The following is a 24,639-nucleotide window of genomic DNA, read 5'->3' as shown; positions in this document are numbered from 1 at the left end:
AATACTATAATGGGCAATTATCTCTGGCCCTCCATGGTTCTCCAAACTAATTGAGCTGTATTTTTTGTCAGAGCAAATAAATGCTCGTGGGTAGCATAAATTATTTATAGGGCATATTTTTAGGCAAAAATGAAATAATATTGTGTGCTAATTCGACCCACTTGTGAAGATTACTAAAATACGGCAGTGTAAAATCCTTGGAATTCACAAGAGTCCGTTCATTTCAAAGGCTGGGGAGGATACTTGTAAATTTCATACAACTTTGTGATGGAACACTTCAGGAAAAAATGGCCCCAGGTTACAATGCTTTTTAACACTGACAAAACATATAGCAGCTTTCTAAAATAATTTGTTGGGTAAAGCCTGTACTGTGAAGGAGTGACAGAAACGAATGCCCATCAGAGATATACATGATTTCCATAATAATCATCAAATTGGCTGACAGCAGAATAAATACTGTTGGTCTGCATGGTGGGTGGTGGCAGTTCAGTCTGTTTACATATATGAACTGCTGATGGATGAGAGGAGAGGGAGCATGCAGCCTCAAGGTATCTCACATATGCATCAGACCTCTAAGGTCTTGCAAGTCAACCATGATGACACAGTCGTAACCAAAATGGGAGTTAGAAGGAAACTCTTTAAACCCTCTATTAAACCCATGACAAAGGTAAAAGTGCTTAGACAAAGACAAAAAATTATAATTCCTTGGAAGGCTACTATTGCTAATGATGTTTTGAACAAGACAGCTGTGTGTTGAAATGGTGAGAGCTGATATCAATTCTCTGTAACAAAACATCAGTAAAACTGAAAGTTAAATTCACTAATTTCTAACCCATGCCTCCTTAACATGCAGCCTGGAGACACAATCAGCCACACATCAGAATATCATCTTCCATAAGAATCAGAATGGTGATCTGAAAAGAACATAAGGAAAGTAAGATGGAACAAAACATATGATACGCTGGTGTACGCCTGTTGTATGAAATGACTTGAAGAGGGTATTTCCTGAAACCATGCTTGCAGTGAATGTCAAAGGAAAACAACCAAAGCAAAGATAAATACAGAGTTTATGGACAGGATATTGCTACAGCTTCACATAGTCAATCTATGTCATAGTCTCTTAAAAGAGGATACAAGAAGACTGTAAAATTTGATGACCTTGAGTAGGGAGTGGCAAAAAAGCAGAGATTTTTCTGATGTAAAGCCACTTTGAGCCTTAATTAGTGGCAATTAGGGGTAAAAGGGCAACTCCTTTTATTGCTCATTACATAGGTAATTGTTGTGCATAAATAATAGGTTATTATTTCTTCTCAGTATTCCATCTTTTGTATTAAATCCCAATTCTGCTTTTTCAGAGTGTGATAACATTTTGAACTTGTGGGTCAAGTTTAGGAAAACATATATTTAATAACTGTGGTGGGAGGAATCCAGCATGTTCTTTTGGTTAACTGGATAAAGAGTGTAGAATATCAATTTAGTAGTGAGTTTCCTTTCTTGTTTTATTATGTAAATAGAAGCTGACTTTCTTTATTCTGGGAAAATGTGTAATTTTTATGTATTTAAATTGGACTGGCTGCTCTTCTTAGCTACAACTAGAAAGGAATACATTTTTACTTCACATGATGGAGGCAGGTGGACCAACTTCCCCTGATGGGCCTGTCATAGTAGAACAAATCTAAATTTCAGACCTGCTGGATTTTTTTGCCAGCTAAAAATCCCCAGGACTAAGACAAACTTTCAATTTTTAAAAATAATTTTAATTTGAGTGCAGGCAACTCCACACAAAGCATGGGACCCCACTACTTTACAACACTTTGGTGAAATTATAATAGGGAAATTAAAATAACTAAAAACAGCCTTGAAAAATATTATTCTAACTTAATGCTGAAGACAACTACAGAACAAAGTAAACAAACTATCCACGGAAGGCATACCTATACTTGAAATGCTGCCCCAGTAATCTAAACAGAGATAAGGATTGTTTGTTATTTGTTTAAGGTGATTTTCTTTTTCTTTTAAAATTCTTTTTAAACTGACTTTTGAGTAGCATAGAAACTTCTCAGCTATTAGAAGTAATTTTAGAAAATAAGTATCAGCAGATAATGTGATCTAGCAGGTGGAACACTTGGCTGAAAAACGGAATGTTCAGGAGCAGCTCTCAATAGCCCCTCCTGGTCTGCTGTGATTTCAGGCAGATCATCTGCATGTTAAGGCAGCATCTCATTTGGAGGGGCCACATTCATTTTCAGACTACTTTCAGAAACTACACTTAACCATGAGCCTTCATGTCAAGCCCCTTCTCCCTGGCCCTGTCTTTACATAATTGTGTTTTCTTACTATCCTTATCTACATGAACAATCAGGACATTATCTTGCCCTTTGATCATGAAATTCTGTGTTTACTCACTTGAGCTCTGTGATTGCTGCCAGATGAGTAACACACATTGTCAGTCTGGTTTCTGAAGGAGGCTCTGAAGTGGACAGGTATTAAAAAATCCAAATGTTTTCAAATTTGAATACTTCCCAATATAAAGCTTTATGAACAGCAGTAATTAAAAATGAGATTTGTAAAGTGACCACCTATTTCCATGCTTGACTTCTCCAGGTCAGTGCATGAGGTCATACAGAAAAAGCTTGATAGTTACACCACCATTTATCTTCATCTCAGACATGCAGTTTAGGCTTTACTGTGGGCCCAACAATAATACATTTAATTAATACCTAAGATCATTGCTTCAAATGGAGAGGGAACCCAATTTGCCAAAATACAGAAAAAAAATAGATTGAATTGACTCCCAAAGTAGACACTCATTACTAAAATATATATACCCCCAATCATCCGAGAAAGTCCCACAAAAGCACTCTGAATTGCACTACTGTCAAACCATTGAAACCATGAATTATAGCTAAATTATAAACACAAATATAACTATAAGCATTTTCTGCCTTCTTCATGAATTTCCTAACATTCTTAACTGAAACAATTCAGCATTGAGTGGTCTTCTCAAGGTCTTGCTGTTGCTACAGTTCTTGTTCACAAGACTGTAGTAGTTTATTGAATGAAGACATAAAGGTGAGTCTGTATCTCCTTTACTGAGTATTTCACCTGCAGACACAAGTGGGACAAGGTGAGCAACACCAGCCTTCTCAGCTGGTAGATAACCACCACCATGGCCAATTTTGGATCAAGCAGCCCATGTGCTGCTCTGTGCATCCTCCCTCTGTGAGCCTGCTCAGCCCCTTCCTAAAGCTCACAGAGGTTTCCCTGTGAGCTTTAGGTGCAGGGGGCCCAATGGCTGGTACAATCATAAAACCATTGAATATGCTGAGTGGGAAGGGACCCATCAGAATCACTGAGTCCAACTCTGGCCCTACACAGGACATCTCAAGAATCCCACTATGTGTCTGAGAACACTGTCCAAATGCTTCTTGAGCTGTGTCAGCCTGTGACCACTTCCCTGGGATGCCTTTTCAAGTACCCAATCACCCTCTGGGTGAAAAATTTTTTCCTGATACACAGTGTAAACCACCTATGACTCACCTTCATGCTATTTTCTCAAGTCCTGTCATTGGGTACCACAGAGATCAGTGCCCGCACCTCCTCTTCCCCTCACGAACAGGTTGAAGACCGCAATGAGGTCCCTCATCAGTCCCCTCCAGGCTGAACAAACCAAGTGACTTCAGCCGCTCCTCATATGGCTTCCCCTTAAGGCCCTTCACCATCCTCACAGCCCTCCTTTGGATACTCTCTAATAGCTTAATGTCGTTTTTATACTGTGGCACCCAAAATTGACCCCAGCATTCGAGATGAGGCTGCCCCAGTGCAGAGCAGAGCAGGACAATCCCCTCCCTTGCTCGGCTGACGATGCTGTGCCTGATGCCCCCCAGGACACAGTTGCCCTCCTGGCTGCCAGGGCACTGACTCACATTCAGTTTTCCATCGACCAGGACCCCCAGGTCCCTTTGCACAGCTCTGCTCTCCCGTTCCCCAGGCTACACAGAGAGCCAGGGCTGTCCCGTCCCAGGCGCAGACTCCTGAGCTTGCCCCTGGCTCGGATGGTGATTGTCCATCTCTAACTTGCCGAGGTGCCCCTGCGGAGCAGAGGGCTCTCTCTGGCAGCGGTACCTGCCCCCGTTCTCCGCTCGGGGACGCCCGCAGCGCCTCAGCTGCCCCGCCTTGCTCGGGAACCGGGCTCACCGGCGCAGCCCCGACGCCCCGCCCGGTGCCGCTGCCGCGGCGAGCTGGGAAGGGGCGGGCCGCGGGCTCTGCCCGCCCCGTTCGGGCGTGTCCCGGCGGGGCTGCCGGGAGGGCGGCTCCGCTAAGCTCGGCTGTCTGTGCCCGCGCCCAGCGCTACGCGGGGGCAGCTGCTGCTCCGTCTTTGTGGCCGCGGCTGCGGAGGGCGGCGGTGCTGCGGTTCGCTGGGAGCCGAGCCCCGGCGCGGCGGCGGCAGCCATGGGGCTGCAGCCCCTGGAGTTCAGCGACTGCTACCTGGACAGCCCCTGGTTCAGGGAGCGGGTGAGAGCCCACGAGGCCGAGCTGGAGAAGACCAATAAGTTTATCAAGGAGTTGCTGAAGGATGGGAAGAACCTGATCGCCGCGACCAAGAGTGAGTGGTGGGGCGCGGGGGGAGCTGCGGGGGCGGCTGCCCGGCGCCGGGAGCTTTCGCCTTTGAGCCGGCGGCGCTCGCCTTTGTGGCACAGAGCTTTGCACTGGCGTTCTCCAGCCTCTCCCTTGGGTTCCCCATCAGCCGCTTGGAGACGCAGGTCCTCTCCAGCCCTTCTCCGCGGAGGGGAATAAGGGATAGAGGCGGTGGCAGCGCCGGGTGACTCCTGTTGCATCTGCCCGGTTCCTGGGCTGGGCCTGGCTTCTCTGCTCGGCGGTGCCGAGCCCGGAGCAGCCCCGGCTGCCGCGTGAAATCTGCTGGGAGGACTCGGTCCCAGGTGTTGCGGGCGCTCTGCGAGCTGAGCGGTCGCGAATCGCGGTCCTGACCGTAACCAGGTCGTGCCTGTGCATTGCCGCCTGTGGAGAGGCTGCTGGAAAATACCTCTGTCAAAAGAAGTGTATTCAGGAATTATCAGACTTAGTTTTGTGCTGACAGCGCTGGTTACCAGTTCTATGCCTTTGGCCTCTTAAAATGTGATCGTGTTTTGTTAATTTTCCGTTTAATTGTTGGGTATATACATAGTGTATATAAGTAGTTAGCTGTAATGTGTTTTATGTGGGAATAATGCTTTTTGCCTTGAATAACCATGTTCATGCATGTTCTTAGTATTTTTGTTGTTATTTTATTGTGCTAATGTATTTTTTCCGTTTAACAAAAGATGCAGTTGTGTAGTCACCTAAATACTTAGTAGGATGATTTGCTATACCAATTTTTCAAATAAACCACTAATACAGTGCTCTGGCACTTTGTTCTCGGAAGTGCACAGCACCTGTGGTATGGTAAACTTCTGAAGCCAGGAAACCATGCTGTCAGGATGTTTCCATTAAACTGATAGGGTTTTGAGTGGTGGTTTGATCAGTGTAGCTGCCTGGATATGGTGAAATTTTTAAAACCAGAATTAACTCATTTCTGTAAATAAAAACCACTGCTTTCTGGTTTTGTCTCTGGTAGAAGATGCCATATCAAATATAGTCACTTCTTTGTAACTGTTATTCTTTGGCCAGTTAACGTTCAGTTACTGCACATTGTGATCTTGAAGTTATTAAAAATCTGTGACTTGAAGTGTCAGTATAAATCATCTTACCTTGGAGTATAAAGTAAAAAAGTGTCTCCAAAATTGGGTAAGAAGAGTAGAGGGAAATAATTCAATTTCTCTTCCTCAAGCATCTAGACATTATTTTGGCAACGGCCCCAAGCTCTCAGTTGCTCATGTACAGTAATGTATACATAACTTAATTTGAAAGTGTAGAGCTGGCTGTGGTGAGGAAAGCCCTAACTCAAATGAGCATCCTGCCCACAGCTGGGTGTCCACAGCATACCAGAATCCTGTGCTGGTAAATTGGCTTTGTGTGCAGTGCTCAAAGTGCTTTCTTGTGTGTGGTGGAAGCCAAGTGTTCTGGCCAGAGCCACCTGGCCTGAGAGGGCTCCATGAAATACTTTGGGCTAGCCCATGAGGAATATTTGAGAGGCTGTCTGAAATCCTGCCTGTTCTGGTCTAAGCACTGCCTTCCCTTCTGAGATGACAGTCAGAAGGTTTATTCTTGAGTTTTGTTGCTGTATCTTATTCTAACAAACATGTTCAATGTACTTGTTTAAAAAGTACAAACAGGTTAGACCCTTCTTCCCACATTTCAGGTTTCTGCAGTTGGCTCTCCTCTTTAGAGTGCCCTGAGTGACAGATTTTCTGCTGGTGCTGGTGAAGGAGTGCCACTGTTCAACAGACATTTAAAGACAAAGTGAAGTAGAGGAAGCACAAGAAGCCCAGTGGTTAAAACCCACTAAAACTCCAGTGGTTAGGATATTGGCCCTCCTTGTGACTTCAGACGAAAACGTTATCATCTAAATTCTTTGAGGAACCTGATTCGTTTGCTGTCAGGAAACCAAATAGGATTAGTATTTGTTCCAAAAACCCAGCTTGAGAAGTGGTCTAGATACAATGGTCTATTCATTTGTGCCCAAACTGCATTTTCTGCACAAAGAGTTTCACTGCAATTTAGAGAATGTGATAATAAAGCAGGGTGTAGTGAGCTTAGATGATTGCCTCTTAAACAGCAATTGCTGACAATTTTTAGAAAATTGTTTTAGTCTTTTGAACAAAAAATAACATCTTGATAATAGCTAAAATATTTCCCTGTTTCTAGAACCAGGTAAAATATGAGATTTGCACCTGGTGTAATTGATATGTGAGTGTGATAAGCTGCTCTGAGTGGTGTGTAAAGTATAAAACATAGTCGGTGCACTATTGTTCTTGAATTTGTGGAAGATGTGTGATTAGTGGGACTGCAATAGACACTGTCAGCATTTCCCTCCCTTAGCAATTTCCTTATTTCACTTGTAAAGCTGACAGGAAACGTTATGGGGATTCTTTAGGTGTGAATAACTTATGCAATTGAATAGATCCCTCTTCCTGCCTGACAGACAGCCTTGTAAGTGACTTTGATGCTGCCTGCACTGGGTTACATCTTGACAGGTGACAGCAGATACTGCTACCACTCCCTCTAATTCATAGGAACTATCAGTGTCTTGCAGGGCACAACAGTAACGTGATGTGGATCCTTTCACTGGCTCCTTTTCCTTTGTCTCCTCAGTTGTATGAGATTGTATTTTTCACCTAAAACTCAGAAGAATTGATTTTTGTTAGTACAGGATGATACTACTAAAAAAGAGAACAAAAAAAAAATTGCATTTTTAAACTGTTGAATTTCCAGAGTCAAGCATGCTTCAAGTGTATCTTTACACTTTAAAGTTTCAGTAGTCTGAATAATGTGATAGAAAGATAAACAAGTGTGACTCAAAGCTGTCTGTTTCCTGTGTAAGGTTTTGAATCACCAAGTTGTCTAGTTCAAGCTAAATATTGGAAGGATGAGTAAACAATAGGTGGTTCTTCCTTTTCTTATGACAGTTAAATGTGTTTAAAAGGAGTACAAACCCATTTTTCCTTACTGTTACTAATCAGTAAATACAAGCGGTATGCACTTATGCTTTTTATATAGAAATGTAATATTTCATGGAGGATTCCAATTCAGTTAAACAAGTTAGGATCAATAGAGTTTATAAATAATTTCTGGATGGAGGTAGTTGTGCTTCAGTGAAAGTGAATTTAAAGGTGCCTGATAAGAGAATCCTTATTCTAAGTCATGAAAGGAATGTAAGAGGTTTTGTCCTGAGCTCCTAAAAATCTGCAGTGCAATTTTTTTGACGCTAAAGAACACACTGGATAAATACTATCTATTTAGTCTGAATTCTTCTCCCTGTGTTGATCCAACTCTAGATCTCTTTGCATGAGTGTGAGATTTTTGGGGGACTTTTGAAGATATTATTTGAAGGTTTTTTCTTTTTTTTGTATACCTGCAGAAGGAGCTGACACTGGTAATGAGATGCCAAGTGGAGTAGGAAGAGTCAGGATGAGTACAGGTTTTGGCTCTCTCACAGGGCCTTGCAAAGGATACTTGTGAGTGCATGCTCACAGCTGTTCCATGTGCCTGAAAGCAGAGCCTCCTCATTCTTGGATTTAGGCTCAAACTGGAGCAGAATTCTGTTGAGTCAACTGTAGTGACTTTGTGATGGGCTGGTGAAGACAGAAGATGGATGTACTTGGTGCAGTGGGCATCCTGACTATCCTGTGCAGCCCAGTATACTCAGTGACTGTTTCTTATTGCCTTTTTTATTTTGTGTTTTTCATGGAAGAGCTATTTCTTGCACTCTTCCAGACAGCATACAAAATTGCAGCCAAATTTATTTTATGTGTAGAAAGAGTTTTTCGGAATATCCAGAGTTACTGGTGAGTATTTGTTTTAACAAAGATGACTGAAGAATCTAATCCAGTCCCAAGCCTCAGTTTGGTATCTAAGTTGTCCAAACCCTTATGCTTTTTCTTGGCCAGTTCTTTTGGTGTGTGGTGGTGGTTGACCTTCCAGACACTGGTCTAGTTAGATTTTGGCCTGACTTGGTGTATATATTATTATGTAAATATAAAAGCTGTGGTAATTCACATGATAACACCGCATAAAAACCTCTCAGACCACTTGAGCTGTGGTGCATTTTTTTCTTAAGCACTAATTGTCTATTTTTGTTAAAGCTTTCCTTAATATAATCTGCCTTTATGAAGCCATGTGTAATGCCTGCCAGCTTTCGAAGTCTTAGGAATTTTTTTTTGCAACAAAAATGTTCTACTGACATTCCAGTACATGTCAATGAAGTAAGACAAAACAACTAATATTGGGCTTATTAATAACTTCTAGACGAGAAATGGGCATTTACTAAAGATTTAGGTAGAATCCAAAGGTTGAGTAAAAACTTAATGCCATTCTTACTGGGGAAGGGGGGAATATTGCAAGAGAGTCTTAGTGGAACTTGTGTGCAAAATTTTCTAAATCAGTTGAAGTTAATTAGGGCTCTATATTTGATTATTTTGCCTTGAATTCAGTGAGACCTCTGAATTAATAAATCTTTACATTTATCATTTTAGAAAGCTGTTTTATTTTTCAATTAGTAACTCACACCCGGGCTTTATTTCAGTTGTAAGGCACGCTTTAGGTGTGACAACCATGAGCAAATCAAAGTTGTATGTGAATGCTCTGAGATTTAAATTTGAAATATACTCTGCTAGGGCCACGTTAGATAGTTAATTTAGGGCCGGATTGCAAAGGCTACCGAGCTGTATGTACCTTTAAAAACTTCCAACTTTCTATTGGAAGTGTTTCCATTATTGAGCTCATTAGAAAACTAAGGCATGCAGGTACTTTGGGGCCCATCTAATAGAGATTTCCCTTAAGAAAGAGCTGCTGATAATAACGTCATAAAATGTTGCTTTTCCCTTCCCTTCAAGATAATTGCCACAGCTGAGGCCTAATTAACTGTGACAGCACTTTTTTTTTTTTCTTTTCTGCTTGTAGATAAAGTTGTTTCTGTACAGGACCAGGGAAATGCTTATATTTAAGAAAGTACTCTAAAGAACGTTTTGTTTAGCTCCACCCCAAGTAGAGCATTCGTTACTGTGTCAGTAGCTATAAAAAGTGTCAGGCTCATTCTGTGGAGGATGCCAGTTTGTCAGCTTGAATCTCATCCCTTCAGCTTGAATTACTAACTAGCTCCATTACTGTCTTTGTCCTGTAGATGTTCTACTGTTCATTTTATTTTCTGTATTGAAAGCAGAGCGTTGTGCTACTGAACATCTGTGATATCAGAAAATATGAAAATTCATAAATTTATGTGGATTTTCTTAGTTCTGAGAGATGAGAAAAACTGTCATTAAATGAAGTGATTTTGTCTTTTAATAATTTGGGGAAAAGGTATAATTTTTCAGCTTTAGATAAAATGTGTGAGTGTTCATTAAAGAGAGCATCACTGATAGGTGTAATTGTCAGTCTTCAGGACAAAACAAACAAATAAGTTTATAATTTTTAGAGATGTTGTCAGGTAGATCATGTTGAGAAGGTTTTTTTCCTTGATTTTTTTTTTTTTTTTAATGACAAAACTGTTATGTAATTTTAGAATTCTATGGAATCTCAGTCTATCTTAAGGAGTTGTAAAAAAGAGTGGATTTGCCCTACAGTCTGTAAAGTGCCAACACCTGCTTGAAATTAAGAAAAATAGGCCCACTGCTAAGGCTGTAGGTGTGTGCTCTTCCTAAAATTATCCTGTGCCTTCCAGCTCTGTATTGCAAAAATGTTGCAAATTTTAGCAAGCTGACTTTACAACGCTGATAATACTTCTCAAGTCCAGTCTGAAATAACTTGGTCAGTTTTATTGAGGCAGAACATCTCTTTCTGCCTGGCCCAGATGTTTTTCCAAGGGGGCAGGAAGGAGAGTGCTATGGTGATTTTGGTTTTTTTGGGAAGTTGCAAACAGGCTGGTGCTCTGCCCGTGCTTTAGACAGGGAGCACGTGGAAACATGTTTGGACTGGCTCTGAAGAGCTGCATCCCAGTGCTTGTTTCCTCCTTCCCAGCTGTTTTGTAACATTATGTAATTAATGTCTAAGGTTTACATTGACTGTCGTGCTTTCATTTTACAATGCCAACCTCAGTCACTACTGCAACATTTAGCACATTAACCTAAAAACCAGGGGCTTGGCTGTTTTAGGGAGAGAGTTCACAGCATGTGAATCTTGGCAACATGCTTAATGTTTTGATAGTGTGGGTTGTGGCTTCTTGAGATAATTTTTATGATTTGCACATGTCTGATGGTGCTTCCTTTTGTGTCTAATGCCACTTTTCTGAGTTTCAGTACTATATTTACTGTTCTATGCCAGTTGTCCTTTAGATAACCAAAACACTGAGTGTATTGTAATATCTTTTAAAAGTCTTCAAGTTTCTGAGTTGGCTAATTAAGACACTTGGAGCAGTTGAATGCTTTCTGGAGTATCTAATGAGTGTAAAATATATGATCAGATAAACTTGGGTGCATATTGGCAGAATAATTTAAGAAACTACTGTTCAGGGAACGTAACATTTCTCTGCTGGTGGTTGCTGCCACCCACTGTAGTTGTCAATCTTAATCAGCATCTAAAATCTGCCTCATTGCTAATTCAAACCCATCTTCCTTGCCAAATTTAAACTCAGCCATCAGTTTAGCAATGAGTTGAAGCAGGCACTTGTGCTCCATCCCAGTAGCTCCTGTGGAGGTTATTTTCCTTTGGGTGGGACTGATGGAGAGAGGGCAGTAATTTATGAAGCCCCATATTATACAGCTGGGGTAAATGTGTGCCTTCTGTCCAAAACATGTGTCTTGTTATCTCACTGGGAAATAAGAGACTGGAAAGTGAAGTGTGTGGCCTGGTTTACACTATTCTCCAATTCTTTTCCTAAACAGAAAATTTTGGCAAATTTTGACAGGCAACCTCAATGTCATGTTGTTTTTCCATACCTGATTGTAACTATGGATGGAGCTTCTTGCAGATACCATGTTCTTTGTCTTTTACTCCTTCTGCTCTGTTTTTGTTTCCTGCCTTTGTTGTTCTTTTCCATCCTGTATGTTTGCTCATCTTTCAGGATAAAAATAGAGAGAAAACATCCAGGCCCTCAGAAGCTATGTGGCCATCACAGGCCAAGGCCAAATCAGAGGTTCCTGTAAATCATTCATGCTAGGCTTGTCCTTTGTGGGAAAGGAGCAGCGTGAGGGGAAAAATAATCTACAGGGATGGAAAATCACAGTCTTATTAAACAGATTGTGGTTTTACTACAGCCCAGACCTTTGAATAAACCCCTTGTGTTGCCTCTTTAAATGAGAGGACTGGGCAGGTGGAGGTTATTGGCTCAGTAGGTAGGTCAGAGAGGGGCTTTGTCTCTCCGTAGATCTCATTGTTACAGCTTCCCTGGGTTCTTGTCAGCTTTTGTATGTGCACCTGGCTGGTTGGGACTGCATGTCCTTGAAGAGGAAAAACAATGCTTTGTTTAATTTGGCAGGGAAAATCGAGTATCCAGGATGAAACTGAGCAGGGCTTTGTACCAGAGCTGGGCCTTGAAGGACATTGTAGTGTGTGTGGTGTCCAGGAATAGGTTCTCAGCCACCTCTTGTTGCTGGTGAATGGTTTTTAGCTTTGAATGTGTCCATTTCCTCCATTAGGCATGGGGGCTTGGAAATAATGAATTAATTAATGTTGAGGAGTATGAAGTTTGTCGTACATTAAGTATTTAAGCCTTATTGTATCAAATCTCAAAAATTGGGATGTTTTCCCAAGCAGAGAGAGAACATTGTATTTTTGTTTGCACCTAGCTGATCAAGGGAAGCCAGGTGATGTAAATGTTTTGATTTAATCTGTGATTTTGTCAGTCATTAGAGTTACTTGCTTTGAAAAATATTACTAATATTTGAATGTATGTGTGTTGGAACAAAAAAAAAAGTACATTGAAACTTGTAGCAGTTTTGCATAAAAGTGTAATTGCTTACAATGTGCTTCTTCAAAAGCAATCCTGCTGTCTTGCAAACAGGTGGAGGGAACATGCTGCCAGGTGACGGAGGACCTGACACAAACTTATCAAAATATCATTTTGACAGTGGGTCCCAGTTCTTAGAAATCTGTTGTGGGGCTGAGTTTGCAGATTATGTGGATTAACAGACTGTGACTGCTTCATAGTGTCAGCCTTTGGAACACATCAGTGCTCTGAGAGCAAAGCAGTGTAACTTGTTCATGCCTTTTTCCTCTTAAAATCCCAGGTTGTAAGCTCTCTGTTGGAGAGGCCTGGACTGACTGACAAATTCAGTCACGAGCCAAAGGACTGTTTCTCCAAAGCTTTTTGCCTGTTCAACTCCTCGGCCTGCAAGCTTTTCAGGAACAAAGCTGACTTTGTCCAGTGTGCTCTCAAACACTTGCTCTGTGGTAATATTACTGTTATTTTATTGTGCTTCATTTTATGCTTTCAGTCATTTCAAAATGCACAGTTTCAAATTTCTGTTGTGCCTATTGAGCTGTTCCCTTGTTCCAGGGGATTCAGCATCTTTGCTAAAAGAATTCAAACTACCTAGAATTATTGCCTTTATTATTTTTTCTTTTTTTAATATTTAGCAGTGTCATGGCTAAATCCCAGCTAACAACTGAGAATCACCCAGCCACTTGCTCATTCTCCCAGCTGGTGGGATTGGGGAGAAAATTAGAAGGGTAAAAGCTAGAAAACTCCTGGGTTGAGATCAAGAGAGTTCAACAGGGAAAGCAAAAGCCATGAACATAAATAAAGCAAAACAAGGAATTTTTCACTTCCCATGGGCAGGCGGGCAGGTGTTCAGTCATTTCCAGGACAGCAGGGCATCTGTAAGGGTTACTTAGGATGACAAATACTGTTATTCCAAACATTCCCCCACTTCCTTCTTCTTCTCCCTTCTTAATATATGGAGCATGACACCATAGGTACAGAAATTCCTGCTTATCAAACCTGATTTCCTTTTATAACAAGGTACTGCAGCTGGTTGATCAAGGGAAGGCAGCTGGTGTAAATGTTTTGGATTTCAGCAAAGCTTGGCTAGTGTCTCTCTCTCTCACAGGGTCCTTCTGCACAGGCTGTACAAACAGACCGTGCAGTGGATGAGCAGCTGGCTCACAGGCTGGGCACAAAGGGCTGTAGTGAAGGGTGTGCTGGAGACCTGTCACTAGTGGTGTTCTGTAGGGCTCCATCTTAAGCCCTGGGCTTTTCAAAATCCCTATTAAAACTTGGAAGCAGGACTGGAAGGGATACTAAACAAGTTTGCAGATCACACAAAAGTGGGAGGAGCTGTTGACTCCCTGAAGGCAGGGAGGCCCTTCAGAGAGACCTTGACAAAATAGAGGGCTGGGCAATCACCAGCCAGGTGAAGTCAGCCAGGGCAAGTGCCAGATTCTGCACCTGGTGTGGGGCAGCCCTGGGTGTATGGGCAGACTGGGGAATGAGAGGCTGGAGAACAGCGCTGTGCAAAGGGGCCTGGGGGTCCTGGTTGATGGAAAGTTGAATGTGAGTCAGTGCCCTGGCAGCCAGGAGGGCCAACCCTTTCCTAGGAGGCATCAGGCACAGCATTGTGAGCCAAGCAAGGGAGGGGATTGTCCTGCTCTGCTCTGCACTGGGGCAGCCTCATCTCGAATGCTGGGGGCAGTTTGGGGTGCCACAGCATAACAAAGATATTAAGCTATTAGAGAGCATCCAAAGGAGGGCAAGAAAGGTGATGAAAGGTTTTGAGGGGAAGCCCAATGAGTAGAGGCTGAAGTCACTTGGTTTGTTCAGCCTGGAGAAGAGGAGACTGAGGAGAGACCTCACTGCAGTTATGACTTCCTCATGAGGGGAAGAGGAGCGGCAGACACTGAGCTCTTCTCTGTGGTGCTGAGTGACAGGATGTGAGGGAGTGGCCTGAAATTGTGTCAGGGGAGGCTTAACTTGGATATCAGGAAAAAATTCTTTCCCCAGAGGATGGTTGGACACTGGAATGGGCTCCCTAGGAAAGTGGTCATAGCACCAACTCTGACAGAGCTCAAGAAGCATTTGGACAGTACTCTTGGGCACACGGTGTGACTCTTGAGGATGGTGCTGTGCAGGGCCAGGAGTTGGACTCAGTGATCTTTGTGGGTCTATTCCAACTCAGCATATTCTGTGTAATACCCCTTCAGTCAGTTGGGGTCACCTGTCCCAGCTGGGTCTTGCCCTAACCTCCCACTCACCCAGTCTCCTCACCAGCATGGCTATGCAAAAACTAGAAAAGGCTTTGGCTTTGTGCAAGCCCTGCTCAGCAGTAACAAAAACATCCCTAATACTGTCACTGTGTTCAGCACAGATCCAAAACTCAGCCCCATACCAGCCACTATGAAGAAAATTTTCTCTATCCCAGCCAAAACCAACAAAAGAAGTAGAAGAATCTGATGTTGAAAAGAAATGCTCCTCTGCTCCTCTCTCCCATGGCTAGTTTTGTTTTGTTTCCCAAAACACATTTATGTGTCTTCCAACACCATTACTGCTTGTCCCACGAGGTTCTGTAGGGCTGTACCTCAGGGGGAAGGCTGCCATCCTGAGGGGTAGGGAACTACCTAGTCAAGTGTGGAAATTTATTGTTGCCAATTGTGTCTCTCCCCTCACTGCAGTTTTTTGGAATGTTTTGTGAAGGAATAGTTCTAAGCTCCAGACAAGCAGCTCAAGTTTTTGTGTAGTTAGTGAAATGAACTAGGGAAATGTTTGTGTTGCATCCTTGAATGTCATATGTTGAACTTGATTTAGATGAACTTTGCTGGGGGCTTATAGCAAAACTGAAGGAGATTGGAACCTAGTGAACCAAGCAGTGCAATCATCTCTGAGGGTATTGATGACTAAAAATTACCTTGGAGAGGTCTGAGACGTGAAAACAAGGAGATTGAAGGTCTGTGAGAAAGATCAGTCACATACAACAAAAATTTTATTGTGTGTATACAAATATTACTCTGTATATGTAGTATGTGATAGCCAAGATGCAAATTTTATTTGGAAAATGTATCTGAGACTCAGGACAAATGATTCTTTGTCTTCACTTACCTGGAAATTCCATTTCCCTTACTGCCTCCATTACCCACTGTAATATATCTGTAATTAGAATGTGTCTTAAGTATGAATTCCTCTTTATTAATTTACAAAAATACTTTATAATTTGGTGCAACATAATTTGTGTATAGGGCACTATTTTTTTTTTTTTTTTTAGTTGCTGCAAATAGGTTGCTGTGAGTCTTGAGGATCTTTCTATAGTGGTCATGGCTCATGTCTGCAAAGTTACTTCTCTTTTCATATACATGAATACTTTTATGTTATAAATGAAAGACCGAGCTGTGTCTAGTGAAGTGACTTTGTGAGCAGCTTTGGGCAAAACTTTCACTAGTTTATGTCTTTCTTTTCATCGCTATTTAATCTATTGCTTCAAATTTAGGGTTATTAATCTGTTAAGCATTTCATGAATATTGAAATGTCACAAAGAAATGTTGAGTATGAGTCCTTTGTGCATTAGAGGAAGCTGCTCTTTTTCTGCAGTCATGATTTGAATTGAGCAGTAGTTATAAACTGTTTTTATCCTCTTCAAGTAAATTAGCTTAATGCAGAATCTGAGAGGAGGATGTTCCATGTTCTCCTGCAGTCCTGAGATGTGGTGGACATCTCGGTATGGAGGGCATGGCAGTATGAGCTCAGAAGGCAGCTGTTCTGCCCTTGCCATGCAGACTATTCCAGTGGAAATTTCAGTCACCAGTTTGGCTTTTCTAAGGTTTCTAGCATTTAATCATTCACTTTTTGAAATAGAAAGCATGCAGATGTGAAGAAAAACAGGTATGCCAACCTTGCTATAACACTTCATGGATGAAGTCCAATTCAGGTTAGTAAAGTTATTGCAAAGCTTGCTTCATTAAGGAGAGTTTTTTTTCCTCTTGTATGTTTTTTTTTTTGTTGTTCTTGAAATGAAAATGTTTAGAAGAAAGCTGGCTTTAATACCTTCTTGGAAGGCATAATTACCATCAATGCATTTAAAAATGGAATTAGGAACTAAGATGTCAGGCAGGAAAAGTAGCAAATTTATTTTGGATGGGGGAAGCAACTGGACCACACAGGCAAGTAATCTGATAGTGCCTCCTCCATCACTTCTCTCTGGTACAGAGAAAGTTTTCTTTCAGTGGAATGTAACTGTGTTTGTAAGCAAAATATAACTGAAACAAGTAATCAAAGCCCCTCCTGAAACAAAAGCTTCTGATACCACAAAAATGTCAAATAACTCCCAAATAATTCTATCAGCATTTATTTCAATTTCAGTCCTTTTGTAAATAAAGCTTTATGCATGTCCTTTCCATTCCTGTAGTGATACCTATGGTTTGCTTGCTTTTAGGATCTTGAAGACTTGTGAGCAGATGAAAGGGATTGTGTGCTTTTGATGTGTCAGGTTTGATAGCAAAGCCTTGTTAAGAGAATTTATCTTTAAAGAGTGCTATCTTTTGAATAAGGATGCTGTTTTTCATACGGTTTCAGGAAAAGAAAATTCTTTCTTTCAGTTTCTATTTTAAATATAGAATATTTCCTTATTTAATAGCGGTCTGGAGGTGATCTCACGTATCATGAGGACATTATTGAATAGCCTGATTGGAACATTGCTTCCTAGACCCTATTATTAGTGTAGTAGCTGGGAGAGATAGGAGCAGCTGCTGAGTTTTGTTCTGAGTGCCTGGATGGGTGTGTTGGAGAGGCATTCCCAGTGACAAGCAGAGGCACTAGGGGATGCCATGAAGGAATTTTGATTGGAAAATAGTTGACATGAACTCAGTGGTTGGTGATTCTGTCTCTTCTTTCTCTGTCTCCCTCTGAGAGGTCTGAGTAGGGTAACTTTTCAGATTCCTGCCAAAGTCAGCAGAAATTGGTGCCTTCCTCACCTCGTTTGATGTCTTTAGCTGCCTTTCTGGTGAACATTTATAGAGCAAACTCCAGTGAATGTTCAAGTATTAGAGATGAGCAGGAAAGGTCTAATAGGCATGGGTTTTAGCACATGCTACCATGGAGACATGCTCATGCTTCCTAAGAGATTTTGGGATAGAGCTGTAGGACAGAACAATGGCTGAATCAATTCTTCAAATCATGTACCTCTAGTTCCTTGCTAGGCTTTGGAAAAGATATCCTCAGACCAGGATGGCCAATGTCAGTTGAATTTTTAGTCACAGCAGAACAATTAGAAGGGGGAAAGACATTTCATTTGTGGCTCTGTAAAAATTGATGTCAGTATTTAGTAACGTCAGAGGAAGAGAGCACGTCAGTTCTGTGGGGAGGGGTATGGTGGGGTTTCTTTCTTACTTGCTTTATTTAAGACCCTTGCTTATTCCCAGTTGCTTTGCTTCTAGAGAGGGACCCATTATACTGCTCTCTAATGCAGTTTGCCTCAGCCTTTTCAGGTGATGCATTATCTAACCTTTTCCAGGGGGAAAGAGAAAAAAAATATTTTGTATAAAATGATAATATTTAATAATATTGAACGAAAGCATTCATTTATTGAGCATTATTGAGTGAATTTGTTTTCATTTTACCTTGTGTTTTTTGTTTGCTTAAACATGTTGAATTTGATTTCTGGCAGTCACTTTTCTCAAGCTGCCTTTTGATACTTCATGGATTTCTCCTGGTTTTTGGATCAAAGCCCATGGGAATGTTTTAGTGGTATGTGCAGTATAGGGAGAATTCCTTGGTGTCATAAACAGTTCCATTAATGTTTGTTTTCTTAAGTTATAATGATGTTTGTCTGTGAGCTGGTTTAATGTTTGTTTTCATTTCAAGAAGCTGCATAGTTACAGCTGTAAGTGGGTAATGAATGTGAATAGAGGGAATGGAGAGTTGTTGTTTTGTGTCCCAGCAAAACGAAGCACTTCTGTCTGGCAAAGACTAATTCTTCTACATACTCTTAGTGATACAAGATCCTTAATAATTCAAGTCAGAGGAAAATTCCTTGCTTTGCCCTATACTCCTGCAATGAACAGTTTGGTGTAGTTGGGATTCTTGATAGCATGAAGCTCCTTATTTAGGGTTGCCACTAGAAAAACCCAGTAGAAGGATTTATATGCAGAAAATGTCATCAGAAGAATTAAAGGTGAGTTTATTTACTTATGATCAGCCAAGTCACAACCCATTTTAAAGTCTTGCTAATGGTTTCCTGTGTTCTATTTGTAGCACAGTGGTTTTTTTTGTCAGGTGAAGTATGTACACATTATAGCACATTAATATGAGATTATTCTTAAAAATAAACAAACAGAGCTCTTAACCTATATAGGACTTAAAAATCCTAAGTGCCTAAAGCATTTTAGATGGGAACCTTTCAACATCCTGTGCACTAGATTGGGCTGTGGCTCTGTTTACACATGGCTGAAGTGAGAGGCCAAGTGATTAGATAGGATTGCACATCAAGCCCTCACTGGAGATGGAGTTAGTTATTAGGAGGCCCTGACATTTAACCTTTTTATCCATGCATTGGCGTATTTTGTTTTGTCAGACAACTTGGAGACATTGGGATTGTGCTGTAAATTGTGAGAATTTTGAATTGCCCATTGAATTGCCTAACCAGTGATCAGAACTGTTCTGGTATAGATTCTTGCAGATTTGAAGAGAGTGTTGGATTTTAAATGCTCAGTTTTATTGTGCAGTCATGTTAAATGTTCCAGCAAGGTGGTGAAGCCATCTGTTTGATTCTTGGTACTTTCTGGATTATGAAGGACATGGGATTGCTCTTACCTTGTTGCTCTGAGAGAATTTTGAATGTTTTGGCTGGTGGTGGTTGGAAATGTAACTCAGCTCCAGCAATTGGTTCCAGAACTACATCCAGTCAGGCAACAATCTACACACACTGCACTAGTTACAGTACAGTGGCTTTGGCTTGTCCAAACCTCACCTTGAGCAGCTCACTCAGGCTGAAGGTGCAGCTGGCTGTGCCACCCTGTGCCCTTGCAGTGTCCCTTGGCTCAGTGCTGCCTCTCTGCTGCTCCTTGCTTCAGTCTGCCTCACATCGAGCCAGAGCCTTTGGAGCTCACTGCCAGTTTTGACTATGTTTTCTCCTTTTCCTCTCAGTGACCCTACTCAACTTAGTCTCTGCCCTTACAGATGGTTACTACTGACACCAGTCCTAAATTTAGCTCTAAATTTTTTCTTCTGAACCCATCCTTAGTCCTAATTTGGTGATTGTAGCCTTTAGCAGATACAAGCCAAGAAAGGAAATTTTCCCTGCTGATTCTAACATCTCATCATCTGGCAAACCTCTGCTGAACCCAGCAATGAGTATTCCTGCTGGCTGCTACCCAGCCCTAAAAGTAATTGACTGAATTTTTGGATCCTTCTCTGTCTGTTGACAGTGGTAACTAATAACAAAAAAAAAAAATCTGAAAGCCTTGCAAGTGAATCCTAGCTTGGGTCTTGTCCTAACACAAAGCAGGTGGCTCCCACTGAACTGCTAAATGAGGCATGAACTAAATCTTACTTGGTTCCATTGTTTTATATTGATTATGTATAGATAAATGTCTTAGGGTAGTGTGAATCTCTGGAAACTAGGAGTGAAGATTATAGAATGTATGCAAATCCAGTCTGTCTTTTATTTCCACCAATGGGAAAGAAGATAAATTGACAATCAGGAAGGATTTGGGGTTTTTAATGGGCAACAGCAAGCCAGCTTAATTGTACGTTGCCAACAGTCAGAAAGTTTTCAATTTTTAAGTTATTTTTGTATTAGTAATTTTACTTGCCTAATAAAGTATTTTTTAGTCTCTGCTACTAATAAGGTCAAGAGGATGGTTGTGCTTTGAGTTGACATCAGACCAAGAATACAAGAAGACTGTTTATGCAGAGGTTCCCCTTTGCAGATGCCTGCTGTGGGATTGAGACATATCAGGGGAAGAGTCCCCTCCTCCTTCTCACAGCCATACATGAGAAAGAAAACATGAGTGCTTTTCCTTTCCCTTTGTATCCATATAGCTGATTGTATGTGAACCATTTGTCTCATCTGTCTTGATGGCTCTTTAAATAAAGTTTTAAATACAGAAGGATTAGATGATAATTTTATATATCTTTTACTGAGATAAATTAATTTTTGTGGGGAAAAATCTCTTCATTTACTGGGCTGTAATTAGGAAATCACCATCCATTTTCTGCCCCCAGTTCTATATAGTCTGTGCAACTGTGAGCACTGTTCAAAACTTACTGTAATACTGTTGTCTGGGAATCCTACACTGGTCTTTGGTATGTTTTACTTTATTTTGGTATAAGTTGCTGCAATGTGGAAATAGGGAGGACCAGCTTATGATACTCATGAATGGTTTTACTAAGTGCCTGTTACTGCTAACTCTACACTCTTAATAAGTTTGAGACCAAATCACTGGTTTTGAAAGAGTGGGCTGGGCTGGAGAAAAGCCATAATATTTTGCTGGGGGTTTTGGCCACAGAACAGAGAGGTCTTCTGAAAGGAGTGAATCTGATCTTATTTCTGTTTTTAATTAAAGGTTTCCTTCTCATCAGACTCTGTTCCTTGACGTCCCAGGACATCTCTTCTTTCTCTTGCATCACCTCACAATTACACAGTACTTTGGTGAACATTCTTGTGGTCAGTAACGTATGTTAGTACAAGCTGCACTTCCAGCTTTAAATGTGCCTCTAAAGAAGATGAAAAATAAGCAAGTACTTGATAGTACTGAGGGCCCATGTCCACCTGGGTGCAAGCTTGTATTCAGGGTCTTGCACACACCCAGTGCAAAGCTGTGATGGTAGAAAACAGAAAGGCCCTGCTGGAGCTTCCAGAGGAAAAGCTACTGATGGTCTGCAGTACTGGGGCTGGGGTTTGATAGTATCTCTTGGTGCCAGTGCAACCTCCCTGGTTAATAGAACTTCTGTAAGGGCTAGAAGCTGTCCGTGAGAGACTTTGTCCTGTGCTGGAGCTTTTGGTGCAAAGTCTCAGGCACTGCAACTCCCTCCTGTTAGCTCTCCTGTGCCCTTGAAGAGCATTTGCTTTCCCTGCCTGCTCTGCTTCTGCCCCTGGAAGATGTAGCTGTCATTTCTATTTAAACAATTAATTGTATAATTTCTGTACACAGAAACAAAGGAGTTGAAGTATAAATTATTGCAGAACTTTTTTTTTAGGGTCTCTGAGGAAAGTGGATATTGTGCTTTCCTTTCTTGCTTTCCACTATACTCGACACTTGCTTAATCAGTTGTACCAACATGCTTCCCCTTGGGTAATTTTCCTTACATTCCTAAGTTAGACATTTCTGCTTGAAACACTGCCTGAACATTTAATTGCTTTGATGGGTATTTCTGCAGAAAAATCATGGTAATCTGAGTTATGCTCATGTTGTGTTCCTATGAGCTCCAGATACTTGTATGTGTGCTTGCGTGTTGCATCCTGGTATCTGTGTACCATTCCTCCATGACAGGAAATGAAGGGAAGGAACACCCACTAACTAGAAAAACTTGTAATTCAGTCCTTACACCTTCTTTGATATGCTGTCCCTTGCTAGACAGCGTTGGTATTTGAATTGCAGGATTTGAAGTTTAGGGCAGAATAGCCTGAAGCACTCTGTCATACTAACAGAGAAGCTTTTATAATTGGTACAATTAATACCAGTATAATTTCTGTTGCAGTCATCATGTAGGAAGAAAACCTCATTCATTTGACTGTAAACATTAAGGGCAGTATTTCTTACACATTGTGGGTCACTAAATTCCTCACAGTACTCACAGAGGCTTGCTCGACTGAGATTATTTACATGAAGTGATTTATTGGGCAAAACTATCAGCAGAACTGCAAGCCTCAGCTGAGCTGGGTGAGATTTTTTTTATGTACCATGGCCTCCACTAGGGTTCTGGCAAGTGAACCTTTCCTGAATAATTTGAAAGACCTTGTCAAGCTGTCTCTGATAATTAGATTTGACACAGCTAATACCTGAAATACAGGCAGGACAGTCATGTGGCCAAATCATGGCTTGTCAGCAGTGAATGTGTTTGTATTGCTTGTCAGCAGTGCCAGTGTTGTTTTTGGGAAGGGAGCATTGCAAAAAGAACATCTGGAAAAAAATGTGTAGATGCTTCATCTGTTCTGTGGTACTATAAAAGGTTATAGTTTTGCTATGCCAATTATTTAAATTATATATTTAATTAAAGCATAAAAACTTTCTGTGTTTGATAAGAGGAGACTGAAGTATTTCACAATGTCTGCGCATCTCCCAAACATTTTAATTCTGAGTATCCGATAGTAACAGGATGAATTTAAGTTGTCCATTCTTCCTAGTGCTGAGGAACAGCAACATTTAACCATCTATCCCTTTAGTTTAATACTGACCTCATGTCTTCTGTCTCCCTTTTTTTTTAATGGATTATAATGTTGGATTAAGTGAGGCTATCATGCAATGTATTAGGTGCTGCTGTTGCTTTCTTTAATGACTGGAGAGGGATGCAATTTAGAAAAAGAAAGCAACTAAAACATGAGTGTGCAAAAGTATCCCTGTGATTGCTGAAATTGTAGATAACGTGACCAAGATCATCTAACTGTTGGAAGAATCTTTTAAGCAACCTGGGATTTCTATGGGCATCATTTCTGCAGAATAAATTAACAATCTGCAAATGCTGGCTCTTGAGTTTAAGGAAAAGCATAAACAATTATTTTCTGTTCCCTTAATGCCTTTTTGTGTTCTTCAGATCAAAATTTGCTCATTTATTAAGAAATGAAAATATGTTTAGCTTGCTGATAAATGAAAGAGAGCTGCTTGAAAGTAATTCAGAAATTATTCATATCATAGGCAAATTCCTAAGAGAGAGGGAAGGCAAGTACATGATGCAACATGAGGTAAAAGTTCTTCTCTTCCTTCCCTTAGAAGAGCTTTGGATGAGTGTGTTTTGTTGCTTTCTAGCTTTAAGATTTTCTTAATTTTAATTTCCTGGTATTGGAGGAAAAGCCTTTCTGGATTACTGTGGTAAACAGGCTAAATGGGTATAGTCAGAAATAGTTGTGGCTGCTTTCAACCAAATGTGGCCAGTTGCTCAATTGCTTTCATAATTCTTTCCTCTGCTTCTTAATTTGGTTGGCTGCACCCTTTTATTTTTTTCTTCTAGCTCCAAAAGAAAGTTCACAATTCAAGGAAAGAATAAATTGGAGCAGTTAGTGGTGTGTTTTTCTGAAATGCACATTCCTGCAGGTAGCAGGAGTTGCACCAATTGAGCAAAACAACTTTGCCTATTGATGTTTTGCTTGGAGCCACAGAGTGGATTATGAAATTCCTGGAATCAAATGAAACTTCAGATATACAAAGCATAAAAACAATGTGGTGAGCTTGTGGTTTGTGTTATCTGTTGGTTTTGGGGGGTAGTTTGTGTTTCCAATTTTGTCTAATTCTTGTCAGGCCTTGGACACAGAGAGAAAGAAACTTGAGTGTCTGGACTGAAGCCCTTTGAAAGCATGAAGAAAGCCAAAGCAAACCTCAGTCTGCAGCTGTCTAAAGCAATTTCGAGCTGATAGCCTGGCTTTGTCACACCCTGTTCTTTATTATACAAATCTGGCTGCTGGATTGCTTTGGTGCAGTGCTGTGCAGCAGCCAGAGATTCCTTTGGTCCAGTCCATGAGAAGTTAAGAGTTGAGCTTCCCTGAAGAAGTGATAATTCTGGTTTATGGAGTCATTAACCCCACTGCTTTTTCAAATAAATAGAAGATAAACTGGAACAAATGTTTGTATCTTATTCTTATTTGGTCTGTTTGGCTGTATCACAGTGTAATTTTAAGCTGTGTCACAGGAGTTGGTAGTGTGATGTTATTCCCCCTCCCCCCCCCACCAGTGTATTGCTAGCTCTCTTTTCTTTCCTTTTGTTGTCCTTTTGTTTCTCTCTGATTTCTGTGATGTTGTTAGACCTTTTTTTTTAACCAAGGATAAAGCAAACTTAGCAGGGAAAGGGAGTCTCCTACTTTATGAAAATGAAGATATGATCCATGAGAGAATTAGTGCTATAAAAAATGTTAGAGTATTATTTATACAGACTTCAACCCTTTTTTTTTTTTCCTTGAAGATGCCTAGATGTCC

General features: G+C 41.0%; 1 protein-coding gene across 1 annotated transcript in view; it reads left to right on the top strand.

The window, feature by feature from the left end:
• The first annotated feature begins 4,289 nt into the window (after positions 1–4,289).
• ARHGAP10 (Rho GTPase activating protein 10) overlaps positions 4,290–24,639 on the top strand; it is a 138,622-nt gene continuing 118,272 nt past the window's right edge. The window contains exon 1 of the mRNA XM_059843966.1: positions 4,290–4,606. Coding sequence (XP_059699949.1) covers positions 4,453–4,606 — 154 coding nt within the window. The 5' untranslated portion in view covers positions 4,290–4,452. The remainder of the gene's footprint in view (positions 4,607–24,639) is intronic.

Source organism: Haemorhous mexicanus, chromosome 4 (assembly GCF_027477595.1).
Source record: "Haemorhous mexicanus isolate bHaeMex1 chromosome 4, bHaeMex1.pri, whole genome shotgun sequence".
Classification (NCBI taxonomy): Eukaryota; Metazoa; Chordata; class Aves; order Passeriformes; family Fringillidae; genus Haemorhous; species Haemorhous mexicanus.
This window is presented reverse-complemented; position numbering and strand designations above follow the sequence as displayed.